The sequence below is a fragment of the Meles meles genome, chromosome 18, assembly GCF_922984935.1.
Source record: "Meles meles chromosome 18, mMelMel3.1 paternal haplotype, whole genome shotgun sequence".
Taxonomy (NCBI): Eukaryota; Metazoa; Chordata; class Mammalia; order Carnivora; family Mustelidae; genus Meles; species Meles meles.
This window is the reverse complement of record NC_060083.1, coordinates 39,005,740-39,025,880: the sequence shown is the minus strand read 5'-3', so window position 1 is coordinate 39,025,880 and position 20,141 is coordinate 39,005,740. Positions and strand designations below refer to the sequence as shown.

Below are 20,141 nucleotides of genomic sequence, written 5' to 3'. Positions count from 1 at the left end.
GGTCTATTCATATGACGGCATATGATACAATACGAAGGAACAAACTTCAACTGGAAGAAGCAACACAGATGAATCTTGGGCAGCATGGGTAGGAGGAGACAGAGACGGACACAGCAGAGGACAGAGAACCAACAAGATCACAAGACAACAGGCAACCAGGGTGAGATGGAGCATGGCTTTGGGAGGAGGGGCAGCTGGGTGCTTGAACACCAGCAGTGTCCGATAGTCAGTTGTGGGTGGAAACGTAGGCCACCTCCCTCCTTTGTCACCCCCACCCCTCAGGAACGACACCCTCCCTCTCCGCTGGTGAGCAGTATTTAGGGAGGAATTAAAGAGGGAGGGCCTGACCAAGGGCAGAGCCAAGAGCCCACGGGAGAGGGGCAGAGAGGACATGCAGAATCTGGCAATCGGTGGAAATCGGAGGGAGAGGGGAGCCCCCAGGCCCCTCAGGGTGAGAGCTGAAGCTTGAAATCCCAGCATGGATTTTCACATGAGAGGGGCAGACTGGAAGTCTGGAAGCCTAAAGAGCTTAAGAACCCGGGCGATTGACCCTGGGGTTTCATGTGAAGCGAGCAGGGGAGAGAAGTACGGCGTAGGGCCCTCTGCTCCACGAATTTCCCCCTAGCCGCTTCCTGCATGGGTGCAGGGCTGCAGAAGGCCAGCCCCTCTCAGGCGGACAGGACATGGACATGTGGAGGATGTCAGTAGCCAAAGGCCAAGACGGCTGGAGGAGGCCACTGAGATTCACCTCAGTGACACTGGGAAGCTTGAAGGAGAGACCGCCCCTCAGAACCCACCCTTTGGGTGGAAGGACTCTGAGCTCCCAGTCCTCTGCAGCCTTTGTTTATGCTGCTCCCCCCGCCAAGGTCTGGTCTGTGAGGAGGCACCTTGGATGAGATCTCGCCTGCAGGGAACCGTCGCCAGCATGACCCCAGCCGATCAGCAGGAAAACCAGCGGAGGCAATGTCTCACTACCTCTGTCGCACAAATGAGGCTCCATCCCAGGCCCAAAGTGCCCAGCTGGGAAGCCGTGGGGGTGGGGGTGTCCTTGGGAGGTGGGAGGGCTGTCGGGAAGAGGCGGCACCCTGGGTGAGTTGGCGGGAAGACAGGGAGCAGGCTCTGCTCCTGTGGTCAGGGAGGCTCTAATTCAGTGTGGGGGTGAGGGGGACAGCAGGGCTGGATGGAGCCCCCAAAAGGGATAGGACCCTCCTCATCAAGGCCCATCTCCAAACGCCACCTTCTCCAGCAAGCCCTCCTAGATGCCTTCATCAGAGAGGCTTTCCTTAGTCTCGTCCCCATTCCCCAACCTCCCAAAAGGTAGAGCACACCAGCCCCCTCCCCCCGAGTGGGACACCTGCTCCGTCTGTCTCCCCACATAACTCGTGGACATCTGTGCAGCCGGGCCGGGGCTCCTCCAGGCTGGCACAGAGTGGGGGCTCACTAGCACTTTCTGAGTCAGCCGGGGAGGTGTCGGCTCCACCTGGAGGACTTCTTAAGGGAGGGGGCCCTGGAGCCTGGGAGATGCCAGAGAACCTTCCAGGTGTTGGGGGGAAAGGGAAGAGAGAAGAGGGAACCTGAGTGCTGGGAAGGAGTGCTCACAGCTGCTGTGACAGCCGCATTTCCCACCAAACACCCCAAGTCTAGGGCAGACCTGCTCTTGCTGCCCTGGCCGGGAACCCCCAAAGTTGTACAAGGACTGGCCTATTCCCCTGACCAGTCCCAGCCAGGGAAGCCCAGGTCTGGGCAAGGAAAGGCCATGGTGAGCCAGAAGGCTTGTCCTTTATCGGTGAGCCGGACCCCGTGGGACCTGAGTGTCCCTCCCAGCACCGACCATGAGCAGGTGGGGGCTCCCCCCCGGGGCAGGTGGCAGCTCCTCCCATTGTCTTCGGGGGTGGGGTGTTTGCGGGAAAGGGGAGCAGGTGTTTACTTGGTCAGGAGAGACTTGGCCGAAGTTCAGACTTAGCTACTTAAAGCAGGCCGTGAGGGGGAGAGATGCTGTTTGTTCCAGAGCTGTTGCCCCAAACCTCCCAGGCACGGGCGGGGACAGGCAGACACAGAGAAGGCCGGGGGTCTAGGCTCTCCACACTTTGGAAGAATCCGCAACCACTTTTCCTGGCCCAGCCCCGCTCCTCCCCGCAAGCCTTTTGGGTGGGCTGCACTTGGGTTCCTGTCCTAGCCTGTCTGTGCAGAGATGAGAGGACTGGGGAGACAGACACAGAGGGAGCCGGGACAAGAAGGCGGAAGTAGGGTGATGGAGGTGAAGAGGGAGTAGGGAGAAGGGTCCAGAAGGGCCCTAGGAGTGGGGCAGGGCAGCCCTCAATCCTGGCCCAGAGGTGGAGAGCGGCACAGGGCCGGCCCCTGTCCACTGCCTACGACCTGGGTCTTCACTTTCCTGGGGCTCGCCCCACGCTTGCAGGTGGCTCTGGGCTTGTGTCCAGGGGCTGTCGTGGGTGATGTGACCGTACTCTGGGAGGTGGCTGCCCATCAGCCCAGGGCAGCACCACCCCCTCTTCTGTCCAGCTCCTTGATTATCTTTTCCCGTCCGTTCTGCCTCGAGGGACAGCCTCCAGCCCAGGATGGAAGGCAGGCAGCAGCTTATCTGCCCTAGCCTGGCCCTGGGGGAGCCCCGGCTCCTGGGGGCCTGGATAATGTGAACCAGGGAGACCAGAGAGATGGCTCCCACCCCCATCCTGGGAGCCTGGGAGCCTGGGAGGCCCCCTTCCTGCCCCCAAGTTTCCCAGTGGCTCCTCTTGAGAGCAGGCCTGAGGCTTCTGGGCGGCAGCCAGATTCCTGCTGGGAGGGTGGGCTGTGGGAGGGATCTCTGGGCAGCCGCTACTGTTCTATGTGTCCCATCCCCCACGTGGGGTGAGCCAGGCTCCTGCCTCCTCCAGCTTCCCGCCCACCCCGTGTCCAGAGTCTGCTGGCCCGTGTGAGACAAGAGTAATGGATGCAGCCAGGGCCTGACCCGAGAGCCTTGGCTCTGGGCCCAGCACTAGGAACACTGTCCGTAAATATTTGGGGAGTGAATGCTGCCCGCCCCCCTCCGCACACAGCCGACTCTTGACTGCAACCCCACTAGGCTCGAGGGAGCAGGAGGCCGCTGCCTTGTGCATCCCCCAGTCTCTGAGCTGGGATCAGCATCAAGAATCAGTTGGGCCCTCAACCAGTCCAGCCACAGACAGGATCCCCATCGTCTTCGCTACCCACAGTGGTACCCCTTCAGCCATCCCCCTGCCTCTGGGCTGGACAGAGTCTGCTCCAGCTGGGAGACCCCAAGCCTTCTCTCTTGAGTGCAGAATCCTTTGCTGATGGGCATTCTTTCTGAAATCTAGCTGCTGCCCTTCTGGGAGCCCTTGGCTTGGTATTGGGATGGAAATGAACCCCGTCTGGACTTTGGGAAATAAACTATGGTCCTTATGCTGCTCTATTGTGCCCCTTTCTGGAGAGCTGTCTGCCTGCTCTCACCCTGGCTGGAAGGGCTGATCTCTGGGCAGATGCCCTGGAACTCCTTGAGAGTCCCCTTCCCTGCCCCACCAGGAGCCTGGAGGGGAACACGCAGGGGGACCTCTCCACTTTCCTGCAGAGTCAGATTGAGAAAATGAGGATGTCTTTTGGAGGACATCTCTGGACAACTCCCTCACTAGGCAGCTGGGAGTTTACCTGCCGCAGGGGGATGGCGGCAGTGGTCTCAGGGTGCTCCCTGCCCACACTCCCAGGGATCCAGGAGAGGCTGTAGATGCAGGGCTGCCCGGGACTGGACCATGGGACAGGAACGCTGGGGTCGCGGCTGGGAGGAAGGCAGCTATGTGGGCTTTTGCAGTGTCGCTCCCTTGTCTAGAGCTCGCTATCAAACCTCATTTCGCGAGACTGCCTTGGCCCGCTGTCTCATTGTGTAATATCAGGCAAGTTATTGCAGTGCTCTAGAGCTCAGTTTCCTCATCTGTAAAATGGGGGTAATAATAGTACTTGCTTCATGGGATTGTTTTAAGGAGCAGGTGAGGGGAACTTAGCATGGGATAGAGTATACACTAAGTATGCAATACATGTTAACCATTACGACTGAAGATTTCAAGTCTTAAAAGCCAGGTACCCCACGTTCTCTCAGCCCTGAGCTCCGGGTGTGCTTCTCATGGCCTGGGGCAGGGGGGTTATACAGGAAATAAGGTACTCTGGGACCGGACCGTCTCTTGCTCCAACCAGGCTCTCATCAGGTCAACCTGCCCTACCCTCTATTGGCCCCCAATGCCCCAGCTCCTCTAGGTCTCCAGATCTAGGTCTCTCCCAACCCCTTCCAGCCTTGCCAAGGCTGGTGCCCAGCCCACTTCCAGGAAAAGGGACATAAACATAGCCAGGATGAATGAGAGCCCCCAGCATCCTCTCCGGAAGTGCCAGGGTGGTGGGGAGCTTCTGTCTGGGTCAGGGAGGGTCTGGGAATTCCTAGGGTTTGGGTGAGGGAACCCAGGGAGGAGGGAAGCACCCTTTTCAGGAGCCAAAGGGGGTGAGGCAGGGTGGCTCCACAACTACCCCCCACACACAACCAAGGTCATGTCCAGACCCCTGCCACCTGCCTGCACATTCAGCAGGTGTGAAGTGGTATCTCACTGTGGTTTTGATTTGCATTTCCCTGATGACTAATAATGTTAAACATCTTCCTAAGTGCTTATTGGCCATTTGTGTATCTTCTTTAGAGAAAAGTCTATTTGGATGCTTTTAAACCCTCTCTCCGGCACCAAGTCCCTAAGCTGTCCTTTCTCCTTCCGTTCTCCCTACTGCCGCCCGTTCTTCCTCAAAGCCCAGCTCTAGCCAGACCCTCTCCCACTGCGTGAACCTTCAATGGCTCCCCATTCCTTGTGGCCAGACTTCCCAAACTGTGTTCTGTGAAACGTGTTTTGGAAAAAGCAAAGAGAAGTTCCTCTGAAAACAGTTCCATGGTAAACTATGGTCATCCTCTTCGGAAATGCTGCAAACGCAAAGACACTCCAAGTTTGCCAACACATGCTGGCTCAAAGCTTTCCCCAAGCAAAAACTCCCCTCCCAGACCCAGAATTTTCTAAGTAAACATGAAGATAGCTTCGCACCCTGCCTTATATTTTCTTTTTTACAGCTTTATTGAGATACAATTCACATGCCATACAACTTGCTCAAAGCGTACAGTTCAGTGGTTTTTAGAATATTCAGTCACGTAACCCTCACCGTAATTACTTTTGGAATGTCTTCTTTACCCCAAAAAGAAACCTCATACACGCCCTTTAGCCTCATCCCCAGCCTGCTCCCTCATCCCTCCCCCTGAACCCTAGGCAGCTACTAATGTTCTCTGTGTCTCCCTATTTGCCGATTCTGGGCATTTCATATAAATGGAATCATACTATATATAGCCTTTCGTGCCTGGTTTCTTTTGTTCAGCAAGATGTCTCCAAGGTTCGACCATACTGGAATTTGTATCATTTCATTCCTCTTCGTGGCCACATAACAGTCTGGTGTGTGGACATGACACATTTTGCTTGTCCATTCATCAGCTGATGGACATTTGGGTGAGTTTTACTTTGGGGCTATTATGAACAGCGCTGCTATGAACACCCGTGTACAAGCTTTTGCAGAAACGTGTGTGTTCGTTTCTCCTGGGTGTACGCCAGGGAGTGGAATTGCTGGACCAAAAGGTCACTCTATATTTAACTCTTTGAGAAAATGCCAGACTGCGTTTTGAGGCAATTGCATCATTTAACATCCCCACCGACGGTGCACGACGGCTCCGGATTCTCGGCGTCTTTACTGAAACTTACCTAACTCTTTAGCTGTACCCATTCTCGTGAGCATGACGTGGTGTCTCCTTGTGGCTCTGACTTGCATTTCCCTAACGACTAGCATCTTCTTCCAGGCTTGTTGTCTCTCTCTATGCCTTGTTTGGAGAAATATCTATTCAAACCCTTTGCCCCTGTTTCAGCTGAATTCCTCCTCTCTTTACTATTGACTCGTCAGGGTCCCCTGTATATTCTAATACTGATCTCTTAACAGATACGTGATCTAGAACTATTTTATTCCATCCTAGGGATTATCTTTTTGCTTTCATGAAGGTGTCCTTTGAAGGATTTTGAGGTTTTGTTATTTTTATTTTTTTAAGATTTTACTTATTTATTTGACAGATAGAGATCATGAGTAGGCAGAGAGGCAGGCAGAGGGGTGGGGGGGAAGCAGGCTCCCTGCTGAGCAGAGAGCCACATGTGGGGCTCGATCCCAGGACCCTGAGATCATGACCTGAGCTGAAGGCAGAGGATTAACCCACTGAGCCACCCAGGCGCCCCAGCTTTGAGGTTTTAAAGTGTGAGGCACAGTGCCTTAGTCCCTTCTGGCTGCTGTGACAAAATACCATGGACTGGGAAGATTCTAAACAACGGACATTTGCGGCTCACAGTTTTGGAGGCGGAAGGGGAAGCTCAGGGCGTGAGCAGGGTGGGGTGAGGCCCCCATTGCAGGGGCAGATTTCTCCTTATATCCTCACATGAGGCTAGGGCTCTGTGGATCCTCTTTTACAAGGGCACTAATTGGGCACCTGGGTGGCTCAGTGGCTTAACCGGCTGCCTCCCGCTGGGGTCAGGATCCCAGGGTGCTGGGATCGAGTCCCTCATCAGGCTCTCTGTTCAGTGGGGGAGTTTGCTTCTCCCTCTGCCCCTGCCCCCACACTCATGCTCACTTGCTCTCCCTCTCTTACAAAAATAAACAAACAAAATCTTAGAAAATAAAATAAGGTACTAATCCCAATCTTGAAGCTCTAGGCTCTCAACATCATCACCTCCCAAAGACCCCACCTCCTAATATCACCACGTGAGGGATTAGCTTTTTAACATATGAATGTCAAGGCCCGAGTTGAAAACATTCACACCTGGCACCAGGTTTCCCTATATTTTCTTTTGTTGCTTGTGGTTTCAGGGTCCTCACATCTGAATCCGTTCCCAAATCCAAGATGACAAAGACTTACCCCGGGGTTTTCTTTGGAGAAAACCTAGTTTCATAGGTTTAGCTCTTGCGTTTAGATCTTTGATCTGTTTTGAGTTCATTTTTGTCTGTGATCTGAAGTAGGGCTCCAGCTTCATTCTTTCGCATGTGGACATCTAGTCCTCTCCACCATTCCCCCTTGTATATGTATATTTTTAGAGATTTTATTTATTTATTTGAGAGAGAGTGAGAGCTGGAGAGAGAAGGGGAGAGAGTACACACAAAGGGAGAGGGAGAGAGAGAGAGAAGCAGACGCCCCGCTGAGCCAGGAGCCGGATGCTGCTTGATCCCAGGACCAAGGCAGGCGCTTAACCGACTGAGCCACCCAAGCTCCCCCCCGCACCCTCCACCCCACCTCTTGTATGTTTATCAAACATCCAGTAGCAGCTCATGGAACTCTGGGGGAGCACCAGTTAGGAAACGCCAATCTACAAGGTCAGATCCAAGTTTCCTAGCCTGACCAAAGCCCCTCACCATCCGCTCTCCACTTACCTCTTTCCACCTTGTCTGGACTGGCCTCTTGCTACTCCTTAGACGCCTACTGGGTTTTCCTGCCTCTGTATCTAAGGCCACACTGTTCCCACGCTCCCCCCTCCACCGCCCCACCATAAGCCCTGCGCATACACACACCACCATCTTTGCCTGCTGAAATTCATGCATCTCTAAGGAATAACAATAGCTAATATTTGCTGGGCACTTGCTATGTACCATTTTCCTTTATTCGCATTATCTCATTTAATTTTTACAATAACCCCATGAAGTACATATACTCCTATTACCTCCCTCTTACAGATAAGGAAGTTGAAGTTCAACAGGAGTAAGGGACTTGCCCGAGGTTACTCAGTCAGCTTGTGATGGAGGGAGAATTTGAACCCAGGCCACCTTGTTCTTAACAAATTACCGCCCCCGCCCCCCGACAGCCTTTGCTTATTACTGCCACTCTGCCCACCACGTCATTAGTTCCCAAATATACTTACTGAGCTGCACCATGTATTTCGCTAAAATAACAAATTAGTGAGCGAGTCGAAGAATTAATAGAACTGCATTGTCAGAGCTGGAAGGGACCCAAGCTGTGATGGGCATTCCAGGATAACAACTTGATCTGATGGATAGGGAGGTTCTGAGACTCGTCCAGGGTCACGAGGCGGGGGTGGGGGGGGGGCAGGAACTGGGTCAGGACCGAGTCTCTTCACCTCCAGTCTGACGGTTTTGACGCCACACTTGCTGACCTTCCTTTCAACACACATCTCTCCGAGTGCCTTATCTGCACCCCGCCCCAGTCTGAGCTCCCGCCGAGGCAGACAACACAGGACCCTGAGGATCCTGCTCTGTCTCTCCTCCTGGGACTGGGTGGCAGTGGGGGTAGGGGGGGGCGTGATGGTGGCTAAGGTCTGGTAGGGCTCCCTTCCAGGGCTTCAAGACCCTCCTGGCCATCCCTGGCCTCTGGCCCAGCTTTCTCTGTTCTCTTGCAGAGAGCACCGGGAATGGGAGGCAGCAGTTGGCCAGGGGCACAGGGCGTGCCGGGAGGAAGGACCCCGGGTCCGGGTCATTTCCTGGCACCCTTGTTTGCCGCGTGCCCCTGGCTTCTGGTGACTGTTTCCGCCCCGCCCACCGCCTCCCTGGATGCGTGGGCAGCTGGCCCAAGGCTGGAATTCTCCCACCATTCTCAGTTTGGACTGCCTCTCAGCTGAGCCTCCCCTCAGAGCCCAGCAGATCAGGATTAGAATCTTGCTCGCCTCAACCAGTGCTGTGATCTTACGCGTGTCACTTTGCCAGTCTGGGCCTTTGTTTTCTTCTGGAAAAGGGGATAATAGGACTTGTCATGAACAATAAAGGTCATATAGGGCTTGGCCCAGTGAGACTCCCAAATGGCTATTCCTTTTCTCAGCCCAGTTCTCTCCATTTTCCTCCTCTAAGAAGTCTTCCAGGATGCTCACTCTCCACTGTCTCTCCATCCCTGTCCCACCCTGGGAGCCCCGGGGAAGGCCAACCAGGCTCTTCAGGGGTGGGGGTATTGTGCTGGGGTTCCCCAGGTGCTGAGACCTCCACGAGCTCTCAGGGGTTCACTTCCTGGACATAGAAATGTCCATGTCCCACAGGAATGGAGCCAAGAGGAACCCATAAGAAGCACTATGAGTTGTTTGATGGACCAGAGAAGATTCGATTTGATGCATATCATTGACCTCCACTCCAAGCAGAACACTGTAGCAGGAGCTATGGGCAAGGTGGAGAGAGGGTCTGAGCTTGCTTTTCCTGGGAATCAGGGCTGTTGGGAGACAGAGAACCACTGTCACTCCCTTTACCATCTTAATAAAAAATAGCATTTATTGGGGCACCTGGGTGGCTCAGTGGGTTGGGCCTCTGCCTTCAGCTCAGGTCATGATCTCCGGGTCCTGGGATCGAGCCCCGCATCGGGCTCTCTGCTCTGCGGGGATCCTGCTTCCCCCTCTCTCTCTCTGCCTGCCTCTCTGCCTACTTGTGATCTCTGTCAAATAAGTAAATAAATAAATCTTAAAAAATAGTATTTATTGACTTACTCACTATGTTCAGGTGCTGCGCAATTCCCAATTACTCTCCACAACGACTGCACGGTTAACACGCGGCTGTTCACTCCAGCGTGTGGTGGAGAGACTGAGTCACAGAGAGCTTAAGCAATTTTGCCCAAGGTAATAAGTGACACAATGGCCCAACGTGACAAGCACTCTATCTGAGCGAAAAACAGGGTTATCCTGGAGCAGAAAACATCTGTGGAGGTCCCGGGAGCCGGGAAGACGGCAGACCTCAGTTGGCTTTGACAGAAGGGGAGCTGTCAGTGGGCAGAAAGGCACTGCGGTCGGTGACACCCTGGACAAAGCTCTTGAGAAAGGGGTGAGCAGAATTTGGGGGATGAAGATCTTCCTCCACCCCACCCCCCACGGGCTGGGGCCATGGGGAAAGGATGGGAGTGTGGAGGGCGAGGACCAAAGGTAAGCACGGGTCTTGGAGGACCTCAAGTCCCAGGCTGAGCTGAGCAGCTGGGTGTTGGAGGCTTAATTCTGCAAGTTGTCAAGGTTTTGGGTTTTTTGTTTGTTTGTTCTTGGTTTGTTTTTTTCTTTAAGATTGTATTTATTTATTTGAGAGAGCGAGAACAGGAGCATGGGTGGGCGCGGGGGAGGGGCAGCAGAGGGAAAAGCAGACTCCCTGCTGAGCAGGGAGCCCAACTTGGTGCTTGATCCCAGGACCCTGAGATCACGACCTGAGCCAAAAGCAGATGCTTAACTGACTGAGCCACCCAGGTGCCCCCAAGATTGGTTTTGAATAGGGTCAGTGTAGGAGAGCCTCTGAGCCAGGTAACGATTATCTTAGGGAAGCGAGGGGAAAGGCCTAGTGTCTGGCCCCATGCCCCATGCTCTCCAGATAGGCTCGCACTCGGTCTCCCAGCTGTCCCCAGAGTTGGGCATGATCATCACCCTTTGCAAAGAAACTGAGGCTCAGAGGAGACCAAAAGTGAGTGAGAGGCCAATGCTCATTGGGGCAGCGGGTCCCCCTGCCTGGCACCCTGGTAGTGAGTGTGGGGGTATAGTGTTCTGAAGCCTAAAGCAGTCTATGGGAGTAGAGAGTAGGGAAGGCATGGAATGAACGAAGTGTAGGCCCCTGGGGTTGTAAATGGGGCCACCAAGAGAGTGAGAACAACAAGACAGAGCAAAGGACAGAGCTGGAGGGCCTGGAGTCCCGGGTGCAGGTGGCAAGGGTCTGAGGGAGACGGTGCCCCAGGAACCATCTCCAGGGACCTTGCTGTGACCCCAGCCTGACCACTAGGAGCCAGATTGCCGTGGCCCCAGTCACGTCCAGGCTGAGGCTAGTGCTTCTGGGGAAAGGCCCCTAAGAACTTCCCTCTGCTGGTAGGTTTGGAGTGTACTACTCTGGGGTCCATCCTGGGCTCTGGCTTTCTTGTCTCTCTCCACCCCTGTCCTGGAGTCCCTGGCAGATGGCTGGGGTGACCTGTGCCTTCACCTAGGAGGCCTTACGCGTCCCCAGACTCACGAGCCATCCCTGCCACTGACCTCTCCCCCAGTCCTCTGCACTGTCTCCTGCCCCCACCTCACCCAAGCATCTCTCAGGTCCATGTCCATCTCTGCAATAGGGCAGGTCCTCACCCTTCCTCAGGTCCCTCCCTGCATCAGCCCCAGATGGATCTTTGGAATCCACAAAGGATTCACTGCCACAGCTCACTGCCAGGTGGGAACCCATCCGCTCCCTTCCATTCCAAGGCCAGCACGCTGAAGCCTTTCCTGAGCACGTCCCTTCCAGCCTCTGTCCTTGCGATCGCTGCCCCGCTGCCAGGCCCATGGCACCTACCCAGGTCTATGCCCTGTGTGCGCCTGCTCGTCCTCCCCCAGGCCATAGCCCTGGGTTCCATCCATCTGGCTCAGCGATGGAGCCTCCCAGCTACCATCAGAACGTTGCCCAGAGCAGTTCTGCCACTGAAGGAGTGAGTGGTCTTGACGTACGTGGCTCAGAGGCTCTCCTACCCTGACTGTATTCAAAACCAACCAAACCCAATGACTCTTTTCTTCAGAGGATCCCAGGTCAAGGCAGGGAAGGGAACCTTCCGAGGGAAAAAGCCAGGACTCTGGGTGTTGTTTTGCAGGAAGGTGAAATCCCTTCCTCATTACCCTATCATGCCAACGCTTACCCAGGGAGGGCAGTGCCAGGGGTCTGTCTGGAACCCCTGCCCGCCCCTCCCACATCCATGAAGTTATTCTTTGTCCCAGCTCTGGCCTTTCCCCCTCCTCCCCCTACCTTCATGCTGCCTGAATCATTTCTCCCCTGGGGCCCTGGATTCTGTGGGCGATGCTGTAATATCCTGCCGGTCTCTGCCAGGGAGCCCACGTGCTGTCCTGCCAGGTAGAGCTCCCCATCTTTTCATAGGAACCTTCAGGAGACAAGGCCTTAGGCTACAGGGAGGTTGCCTACTGGTGAGAATTTCTGTGATCCTGGCAGGAAAGGAGAGGTCCCTTAATAAAGAGGGGAATTTCTGCTACCTCCCAGATCAAACTCCAGAGGGTGCCCTGCCCCGCACATCAGAGTGGGGAGCCTGAGAGCAGGGCCTCTGCTCCCCCAACCCTGCACCCTTCCCTGCCCACCCCCCTACTGCCCTGTAGTCTGCTCCTTAGCTCATGGAAACCTGCAAGCAGATTGCAAATCAGGGGTAGCTTGCTTCCCTGTCCTGCTGCAGCCTTCCATGGCAGGGGTGAGGTCCACAGTGAGGCCCCAGGGGGGTGGGGTGCTGGGAGGAGGAGCAAGGGCAGGGAGGAGGCTCCAACCTGTTCCTCAGGGCCCAGCTGGGTCCGGAGTGGGTGGGGAGGAGGAAGTGAGTCAGTGGGCACAGCGATTCATGCCTCAGAATTCTGACTTTCCTTTTCAACCCACTGAGCCAAGACATTTGTCCCAACAGGATCGCAGGCTTGGGGAGTGGACAGGGACAAGAGGATATTTATGAGACAGAACTGGCCTTCCACTCACCTCTCCTGGGTTCTCTGTTTCAAGGCCATAAAGAACACGTGGCTGGTTGAATTCGGCTGTGCTTGTAGCGATTGAAGAGCTCCTGTATCCAAGGGACCGTCACGGCTTCTAGAAATGCAGCTGCCGTAAATGGTGACACAACGACCACGTCGTGAGTGACTTCTGGGCCCCAGTTCTATTTTCCCACAGATTTGTGAGTCCATAATCACAGGACAAGCCCAGACTAGAAGTCTTTGTAAGGGCTGGAAGATTTGAGAGTGACTGCGGCTCACCCCCTTTACCGCCCTACCATTGCCCCCCAAGCACCAGCCCTAAAATACCATGTGGCAAAGGTTTAGACTGTTTACATTTGCGAGCTCTCCGAATGTGGGGTCCGGATGAAAGCTCGGCCTCCCCCGAAGATGCTCTGCTTTATCTTTGACACGCCTGGGGGCTCCCAGCTCTGGGCCAGTACGCAGGGGCGTGTCAGTGAATGTTTGAGGCTGGCAGATTCCAAGGCAGGAACGGGGCATCTGCCTGAATGTGTCTAGGTCGCAGGAGAAAGGAAATCTGATAAACCCATTCATGCTTCATTGCTCCTCCTTCCCTCCTCAGTGATTTGCATTTTCAACTCCCATCAGAGATAGAGACCCGAGTCTTCATTCAATAGCAAAGATTTGGTCCACTTAATTCCACAAATCTTAGGAGCCTTGGGATACGCGGGCTGCCGGCTGGGGAATAAGGAGATATTTCCTCTAGCCCTTTCATGGTGCAGATGGGGAAATCGAGGCTTGGAGGAAGATAGTAACTTGCCCCAGGTGAGAGGGCTGATGAGAGCCTGTGCTCAACTCACAAGGCACCTTAATTCTGCTCTGTCTCTCTCTCCTCCAGCCGCCCCTGTGCACAATCTATCTGCGTTCAGAGTTTCCTGTGAGGAGGGAGCGAGCAAGCGGAGTGGTCGGGGGCTCTGAGACAGCGATAGGGGGGTGGGGTCCCCCAGAGGAGGGCTAACGCAAACCTAGCAAGCGTTGAATAAACCAAGTCGCCTTGATAGAATCTTGACGTTGGGGCGCCTGGGTGGCTCAGTTGGTTAAGCGACTGTGTTCGGCTGAGGTCATGATCCTGGAGTCCCGGAATTGAGTCCCGCATCGGGCTCCCAGCTCCATGGGAAGTCTGCTTCTCCCTCTGACCTTCTCCCCTCTCGTGCTCTTTCTCTCTTTCTCAAATAAATAAATAAAATATTTTTTAAAAAAGCATCTCGACGTTGTCATCGTTGTGACTCAGAAAACTTCACCCCCCATCTAGACCCCAATAACTCTTCTTCTTTCTTCTCTCCTAAGGCTCTGTCCTACTAGCCCTTCCCTTCTCCCTTGTCCAGATACTCCTCCTCCAAGAAGCCTCCCTTCCTCCACAGCAGAACCCATAGTTGACCTGTTTTCACCATCCCTGGCAGAAGCAGACAGACCCCACCCAAGGTTTTGCTTGATGTCGAGACTGATGACGTCACACACAGGCCAAGAGGGTATTAAAGAGTTTATTATTTACATAATCGAGGTCTCTGGGAGAGAGCAGGGCTGGCCCGTTGAGCAAGGTCTGAAATGGCTTGAGAGAGCAAGGAGAGGAGAAAGCCTTATTGCGGCTAGGGACTGAGATCAAGGTGAGCATTTGTGCGGGAAAGGGGTTTGAATACCCCGTGGCCACCAAAGAAGGGAACATGCCCCCCGCCATGGGCTTTGTTATCAGTTTGTCCAGGTGTAGGGCACAGGGGGAGGGGTGGGGCTTATAAGCGTCAGCAGTTAAACAGCAAAAAAAGGACTCTGATTCCGTCTCACGTGTGTTATTCATGTGCTCTTGTTTCTCTCTGTCTACCTTTCTAGGTGGGCCCTTTTCCACGGAGAAGAGTTGCCACGACAGACTCAACTGAGGGTTGAGATCAGGCTGTGCACGGTATGTCACTGGAACCAGGGGACTTCAGACAATCGTCATGAACTTGAGGCTTCTCTTTCTGCCTTTTTCCAGCTCAGAGACCCTTCCAGTGTCCACATCTCCCTCCATTCCCGCTCCGTCTCCCCCAGATCTCTCTGACACTCCCCCACATTCCTTCGATCAGCCCTCCCCCGCTCACAGGCAGTCCTGCTCCCATTCCCACATTCCCTCAGGATACTCCCCTGGAATGGAAAAACCATCCCTCATCCCTTTCCTGCTCCCAGCCCTGGGATCGGACATACTGGTCATTCCTGTTTGGGATGGCCAAAGAGATAACACCTGGCATAGAGCCATCTGTCATCACAGGATTCTCAAAGCTGTTTCAGGTGGGACTCCTTGCCCACACAGAGCGTCTGCCCTGGCCCCTGCTCTCCCAGCCCCAAACATCTTCTCTCCTCCAGGAATAAAGCAGCTGTGACCCAGCAGCCAGCCCAAAGGAGAACAAGGTAACTGGTCAACCTCCACCCAGGTCAGCTTTCTGTTCCTTATGCCCAGATGTCTCCTAACCCCTGCAGGCCATGGGCCACAAGGCAGACCATGGGGAGAGGCTGGGTGACTCTGGGAGTCACAGCTTGGGAACCTTAGAGAACACTGTTGTTGTAGTTGCTTTTGCTCCAGTGCATCTGGTTGTGTGACCAACATCTATCTGGGACTTGTCTCTTACAGATGCAGCCGTCGTGAGTAGCTTCCAGTCCTAGTTCTGCCCCCTCCCTTACCCTCACCCCTGTGAGCCATCTGAACTTGGACATCAGAAACCTTAGGTTTCCTCCTAAGTTAAATGAGGATGATAATCCTGACCTCACAGGGAGCATAGGAGGATGATATAGGAGTCTGCACGTGAAATGATTAATAAACTATAATGTTCAAGTTCCTGTCCAGGCTCTTAACATAATTTTGTACTCCGAGTCCTTCTTCCCTTCCTTAGGGAGGTGCCAAATGGTACAAGCTTCAGGTTCCCCCAAACCTACACCTGCCCTGAGTATCATACCAATTATAATGACTAGCACAAGGGGTCAAGAAGAACTCCAAGGTCAGATAATACAGAACTAAAATCCAAGCTGTGTGGTCTTCACCAAGTTGCTTAACCTCTCTGAACCTCAGGTTTCTCATCGTAAAGCAGATAACCCTCAAAAATTGTTGTGAAGATTGAATCTAATAATCTCTGTAAGGCACTTAGCATAGTTCCTGCTGAATGAGCACTTTTTTTTTTTTCTGAGCACTTTCTACACAGTAGTTTTCTTTTTATTATTATAAACTCTCAGAGACAGGGACTCTAAATCAAACTGCAAGAGAGTGAGGGCTGAAGGCTGAACTTCTGGGCCAAACAAAGTTCCTTCAGCCTGGAGAAAAGAATGTGCAGCGGAAGTGAGTCTCTCTGCTGCGGTGTGAGAAATCTGAGTTCCATTCAAGAAAGTACATCGTTTCCTCTTGAAGTTCCCTTCCAGTTAGTTTCTTCTGAGGATGACCAGAGCTTTGGGCCCCGCCCAACTACCTCCGCCTTGGGCCACCCACTACACACCTATGGAGGCTGGCGTTCTGCCCAGTCTCCAAACACTCAGGCTGAGCCTGGGTGGGAGGAGGAGACCTTTGGGAATCTGCTGGTCTGGGCCCTGAAGGCAGGAGTGGATGAGACATGGTTAGAGTCTAGGCCCCGCTCCCGGGCCACACAGTGCATTCTAAGGAGAAGGGACTCATTTCCACCCCGAATGGTTTATAAGGGATACCAGAAGGCGGAGCCCTTTGTGGGGAAGCGCTGTCTTATGAGCAATGCTTGGTTAGTACGACTGCTGAATATCCGTCTGGCTTTGCGTATCCAGCCCGGATCAGGGTGGGCGGGGGCGGGCGGACAAGAGAAACACATCTCGATAAGGACAGCGAAGGGCCTGGGTGCGAGGAAGAATGTCCAGAGACCGCTAACAGCCTCTCAGGAACTCACAGCGCTGCGGAGGCGAAGCCGGCATTCTACCCAGAGGCGCGCGAATGTCGCTTCCCAGATGCGCCAACGCCGGGGCTCTCCAGCGGGCCCGCAGAGGTGGCCGCGCCAGGAAAGGCCTTTCCAGCAGCGGTAGCAGCCGGAGCAAAGCAGCCGGACAAATCCCACCCCCCGGCCCCGCCCGTCCAATCCATCTTGCTCGGGAGGTGACGCTCCCTGGGAGAAGCAAGGGGCGGAGAGGGGAAATCCAAGCCTTTGGGGGCTCCCGACAGGTGTTTGGGGGAGAGGGCGGAGCCTGGTTAGGGAGGATGAGGAGGGAGGGGCGGTGCTGCCCCTTTAAGAGGCGGTAGCGGAGCCGGGACCTTTTCTCTTTCCCCGGAAGGAAAGCGGAGCCCGGGCTGGGCGCGCAAGGTGGGGAGGTGCGGGCTTGGGCGTGGGGAGGCGGGGCGCGCGCGGAGGCGACCGCTCCCTCCCGTCTCTCTTGCGGTCGACCGGTCTGCGTTCCCAGATCCGCCGCCCAGCCGGGATCGAAGGCTACAGTGCGGCCAAGGGGGCGCGGCCGGGACGAGCTGGGGGCAGGGTGCCGGGGGCGGGGAGGCCGGTGACCCGCCGGCTGGGCAGGCGGGAGAGTGGACCCGCGAACCTCTAAGAGGAGTCTGAGAGCGCAGACCCTGAGCGGACGTGAAACTGACCGGGGCTGGGGGCCAGAAACTTCTCAGCGCTGCGGGGCTCAGCGACGCAGCCCGCCCGAGTGCTCTCCGGTGGCGCGGGGAGCAGGTGAACAGGTCCTCACTCCCAGCTGCACGCCCTCACGCGCTTTCGCCCCGGCCCCCGCCCCGCAGCCATGGGCCCCGGCCCCTGCCGCGCCGCCTGCGTCCCGCGCCCGATGCTCTGTGCGCTCGCCTTGATGGTGGCCGCCGGCGGCCGCGTCGCCTCCGCCTTCAACCTGGACACCCGATTCCTGGTGGTGAAGGAGGCCAAGAACCCCGGCAGCCTCTTCGGCTACTCGGTCGCCCTCCACCGGCAGACGGAACGGCAGCAGCGCTACCTGTAAGTTGAGGTTGGCGAGGGGGATGGGGAGGGGCGTTGGAAGGGGGGAGAGAGTGTGTGTGCAGGGGTGCAGCCTGGCTTCCAGGCCCGGGAGGCGCGGGCTCTAGTGAACGGGTAATAAGCGGGGTGGGGGGAAACCTGGGCAGGCCTTCCCTTCCCAGGTCTGGCGGGAAGCGGAGGGATTGGGTGTGGGATGGGGTCCGTAATCCCTGGCAAGTGCTGACCCAGCCAGAACCTGTCTAAACTCAGCCTCTCAGCCCTATAAAGCTGTCTTGAAAGTAGAAGTGGGATCCCCGTTTCCTGAGCCTCCTCCCAGGCCGTCGACCGCGTACCTAATGTAGGAATACTTCTCTCCAGGGTTGGGACCGGGGAAAACTGCAAGGTAAACACCCAGTGGATCCCTCTTCCCCCTTAACTGGGGAGAACCTGTGGCCCCGAATGTTTAAGCGCCAGGGCCTTGCCAGCCACACCCTCTGCAGATACAGACTGGAGGGCTTTGCAGGCCCTGGGAGCTTGGTGCTTGGCGGGTGCAGGGTGAGGTGATGGGTGAGTCTGGCCCTTTGGAACTGTCCAGGAGCTCCCTCTGACCCCTTGAAGATGGGGAAGTAGAGGGAGCTGTCCCAACTCCTCCTTGCACTCCTGCCCCCCCACCCCACCCCCAGCAGGGACGCCCTCCCACCAGACGTCTTCCCTGCATTCCACAGATTCATGTTGAATCTTCAACCCTAAGTGTGTTTGTTTTGGTTTGAAGAGGGAAATGGTGTTTTTCTCTTCTGTTCGCCTTCCCGGACAGCTGTAAGGAGAAGGAGGGGGAACAGCTACCCATAGAGGATAGGAGCGAAGGAGATTGCATCCAGCTGTTCGTGTTTCCTATTTACCCCCACCCCCTGCCACTGCCACCGACACACTCCAGCCTAGAGGGGCAAGTCTAGGTTTTAGAAGTTTCTCTGCCCTGGGCTCAGGTGCTGAGGTTGGCAGCTAGGGAAAGAAGGCAGCTGGGAGAGGGGAGGCTATGGCAGAAGGGAAGGAGTTGGGACAGGTGAGGCAGGTCCCACCTACCTCTTTGGGCCGGGGAACCTATCAGACATCTACCCCTACCTGGTGTCTAGCTCCACGAGCAAGAGGACAGGGTCTCCTACAAGGTGTATTGAAAGCTTTCCCAGTTCTGGCTGGGGCCTGCAGAAACTTGAGGAAGCTTGGAATGTCCAAAGTCCAAACTCTGCCTCAGTCTTGGCCTCTGCCCTGCTGGCCCAGCCCTGGCCCAGTCTACCTACCTACCTGGCCTCCATCTCGCTTTTGCAGAGGCTAAGGCCACCGCACCCTTCCCAGCACAGCACCAACAACTGTGGGCTGCCCTTGACCGGCCTTTCATCTTTTGGAGACCCTGAAAGTGGCTATCAGCCTGAGTTTCTGTATTGGCACTCTTTCTGCCCCAGCCCAGAAAAATATTTTTAGAATTCCCTTTTTTTTTAAAAGATTTTATTTATTTATTTGAGAGAGAGAACAAGTGTGCATGAGCAGGGGGAGGGGCAGAGGGGAGAAGCAGGCTCCCCACTGAACAGGGAGCCGGATGCAGGACTGGATGCAAGGGCCTTGAGATGGTGACCCGAGCTGAAGGCAGCCGCTTAACTGACTGAGCCACTCAGGCATCCCAGATTTTTTTAGACTTCAATACTGAATCTGCATGATATAAGGCAACACAGTGGAAGAAGAAGGTGGGGAAAGCGTGAGTGAATAATGAAAATCTGGAGTAGATAATGGCCTCTGTAAACCCCACCTCCAAGCCCACTACCCGCTATGTGACCTTGAGCAAGATATTTCCCTTCTCTGGGCCAGTTTTCTCCAAAGAGAGGTTGGACCTGGATCTATGTCCTCTTTGCTGCCTCTGTTGGCCTATTAATAGGCAAGCAGACACTGGGGAGGGAAAAGAGGTGCCCAAGTCCCCCTGCCAGTTTCCAGTCTTAGATCTGTCACTAATACCTGAACCTTAATGTCCCCACCTGTTGAGGGTGAGGGGAGGGCAACGTGCCTTCTTCATGAGGTGCCAGTGGGGCTGTAGTGAGACAGTGTGTGGACATCACTTTGCACATGCCTGCGTCTCCGGGGAGCAGCTCAGGGCTCTCATGCCAAAGCCAGGCCCTTGTACCCGTGACTCTCACTCTAGATGGCTGAGCAGAGGGACTCTACTGTTCTTCCTGGGCAGCTAGAGATCACATTAGGCCTGCTGAAAGCCCAGAAGGTTCTAAAACTAATGAACTGTGGAGAGGCAGGTAATTCTAGATCAAGTTCTGGGCCATTCTCTTGGGTAGCGTGTCTCTCCCTGTGGTTCTCTATCTTGGCTCATCTCCTCCTCTCACTGAATTCTGCCCCTTGGCCCTTTGGGAGGGCCAGCTGGGCCAGCTGGGCTAAGCTGCAGCCAGCTGTGTAGCCAGATGTGAACAGCTGTCTGAGTGCACAGCTTCGGGGAACAAACCAGTCAGGTATTATATTCTGTTAGCCTACGAGCCCTTTTGGAAAAGAGGGGAGGTCTCCTGGTCCTAAACAAACTCTTAGCCTCGGTTCATAGGTCTGCGGGAGGTTTGGGGGGGGGAGGTTCCTGCAAATACACGGAAAATCCTGCATCTGTGCGTCCTTCAGGGGGCAGGGGGAAGGGAAGAGCACGGTTCTCATCCTGTTTTCAAAGAAGACCTTATTCCAG

The 20,141-nt window shown here is 55.1% G+C and overlaps 1 protein-coding gene and 1 long non-coding RNA gene across 8 annotated transcripts in view; both read left to right on the top strand.

Moving 5' to 3' along the window:
- Nucleotides 1–5,419: 5,419 nt before the first annotated feature.
- Nucleotides 5,420–14,910, top strand: LOC123930204. Its single transcript, XR_006816009.1, has 4 exons — nt 5,420–5,531; nt 12,520–12,646; nt 14,352–14,421; nt 14,862–14,910. It is a non-coding gene; the product is annotated as an uncharacterized LOC123930204 (long non-coding RNA).
- A 1,177-nt stretch (nt 14,911–16,087) lies between these two features.
- Nucleotides 16,088–20,141, top strand: part of ITGA3 (integrin subunit alpha 3) — a 31,213-nt gene continuing 27,159 nt past the window's right edge. Inside the window, exons 1-2 of one of the 7 annotated variants that reach the window (XM_045985024.1) lie at nt 16,088–16,234; nt 17,236–17,443. In XM_045985024.1, coding sequence (XP_045840980.1) covers nt 16,228–16,234; nt 17,236–17,443 — 215 coding nt within the window. In that variant the 5' untranslated portion in view covers nt 16,088–16,227. Of the gene's footprint in view, nt 16,235–16,310; nt 16,600–16,625; nt 16,666–16,709; nt 16,805–17,235; nt 17,444–20,141 lie in introns of those variants that run through there. The other 6 variants (XM_045985028.1, XM_045985029.1, XM_045985030.1 and 3 more) reach the window with 6 other exon arrangements.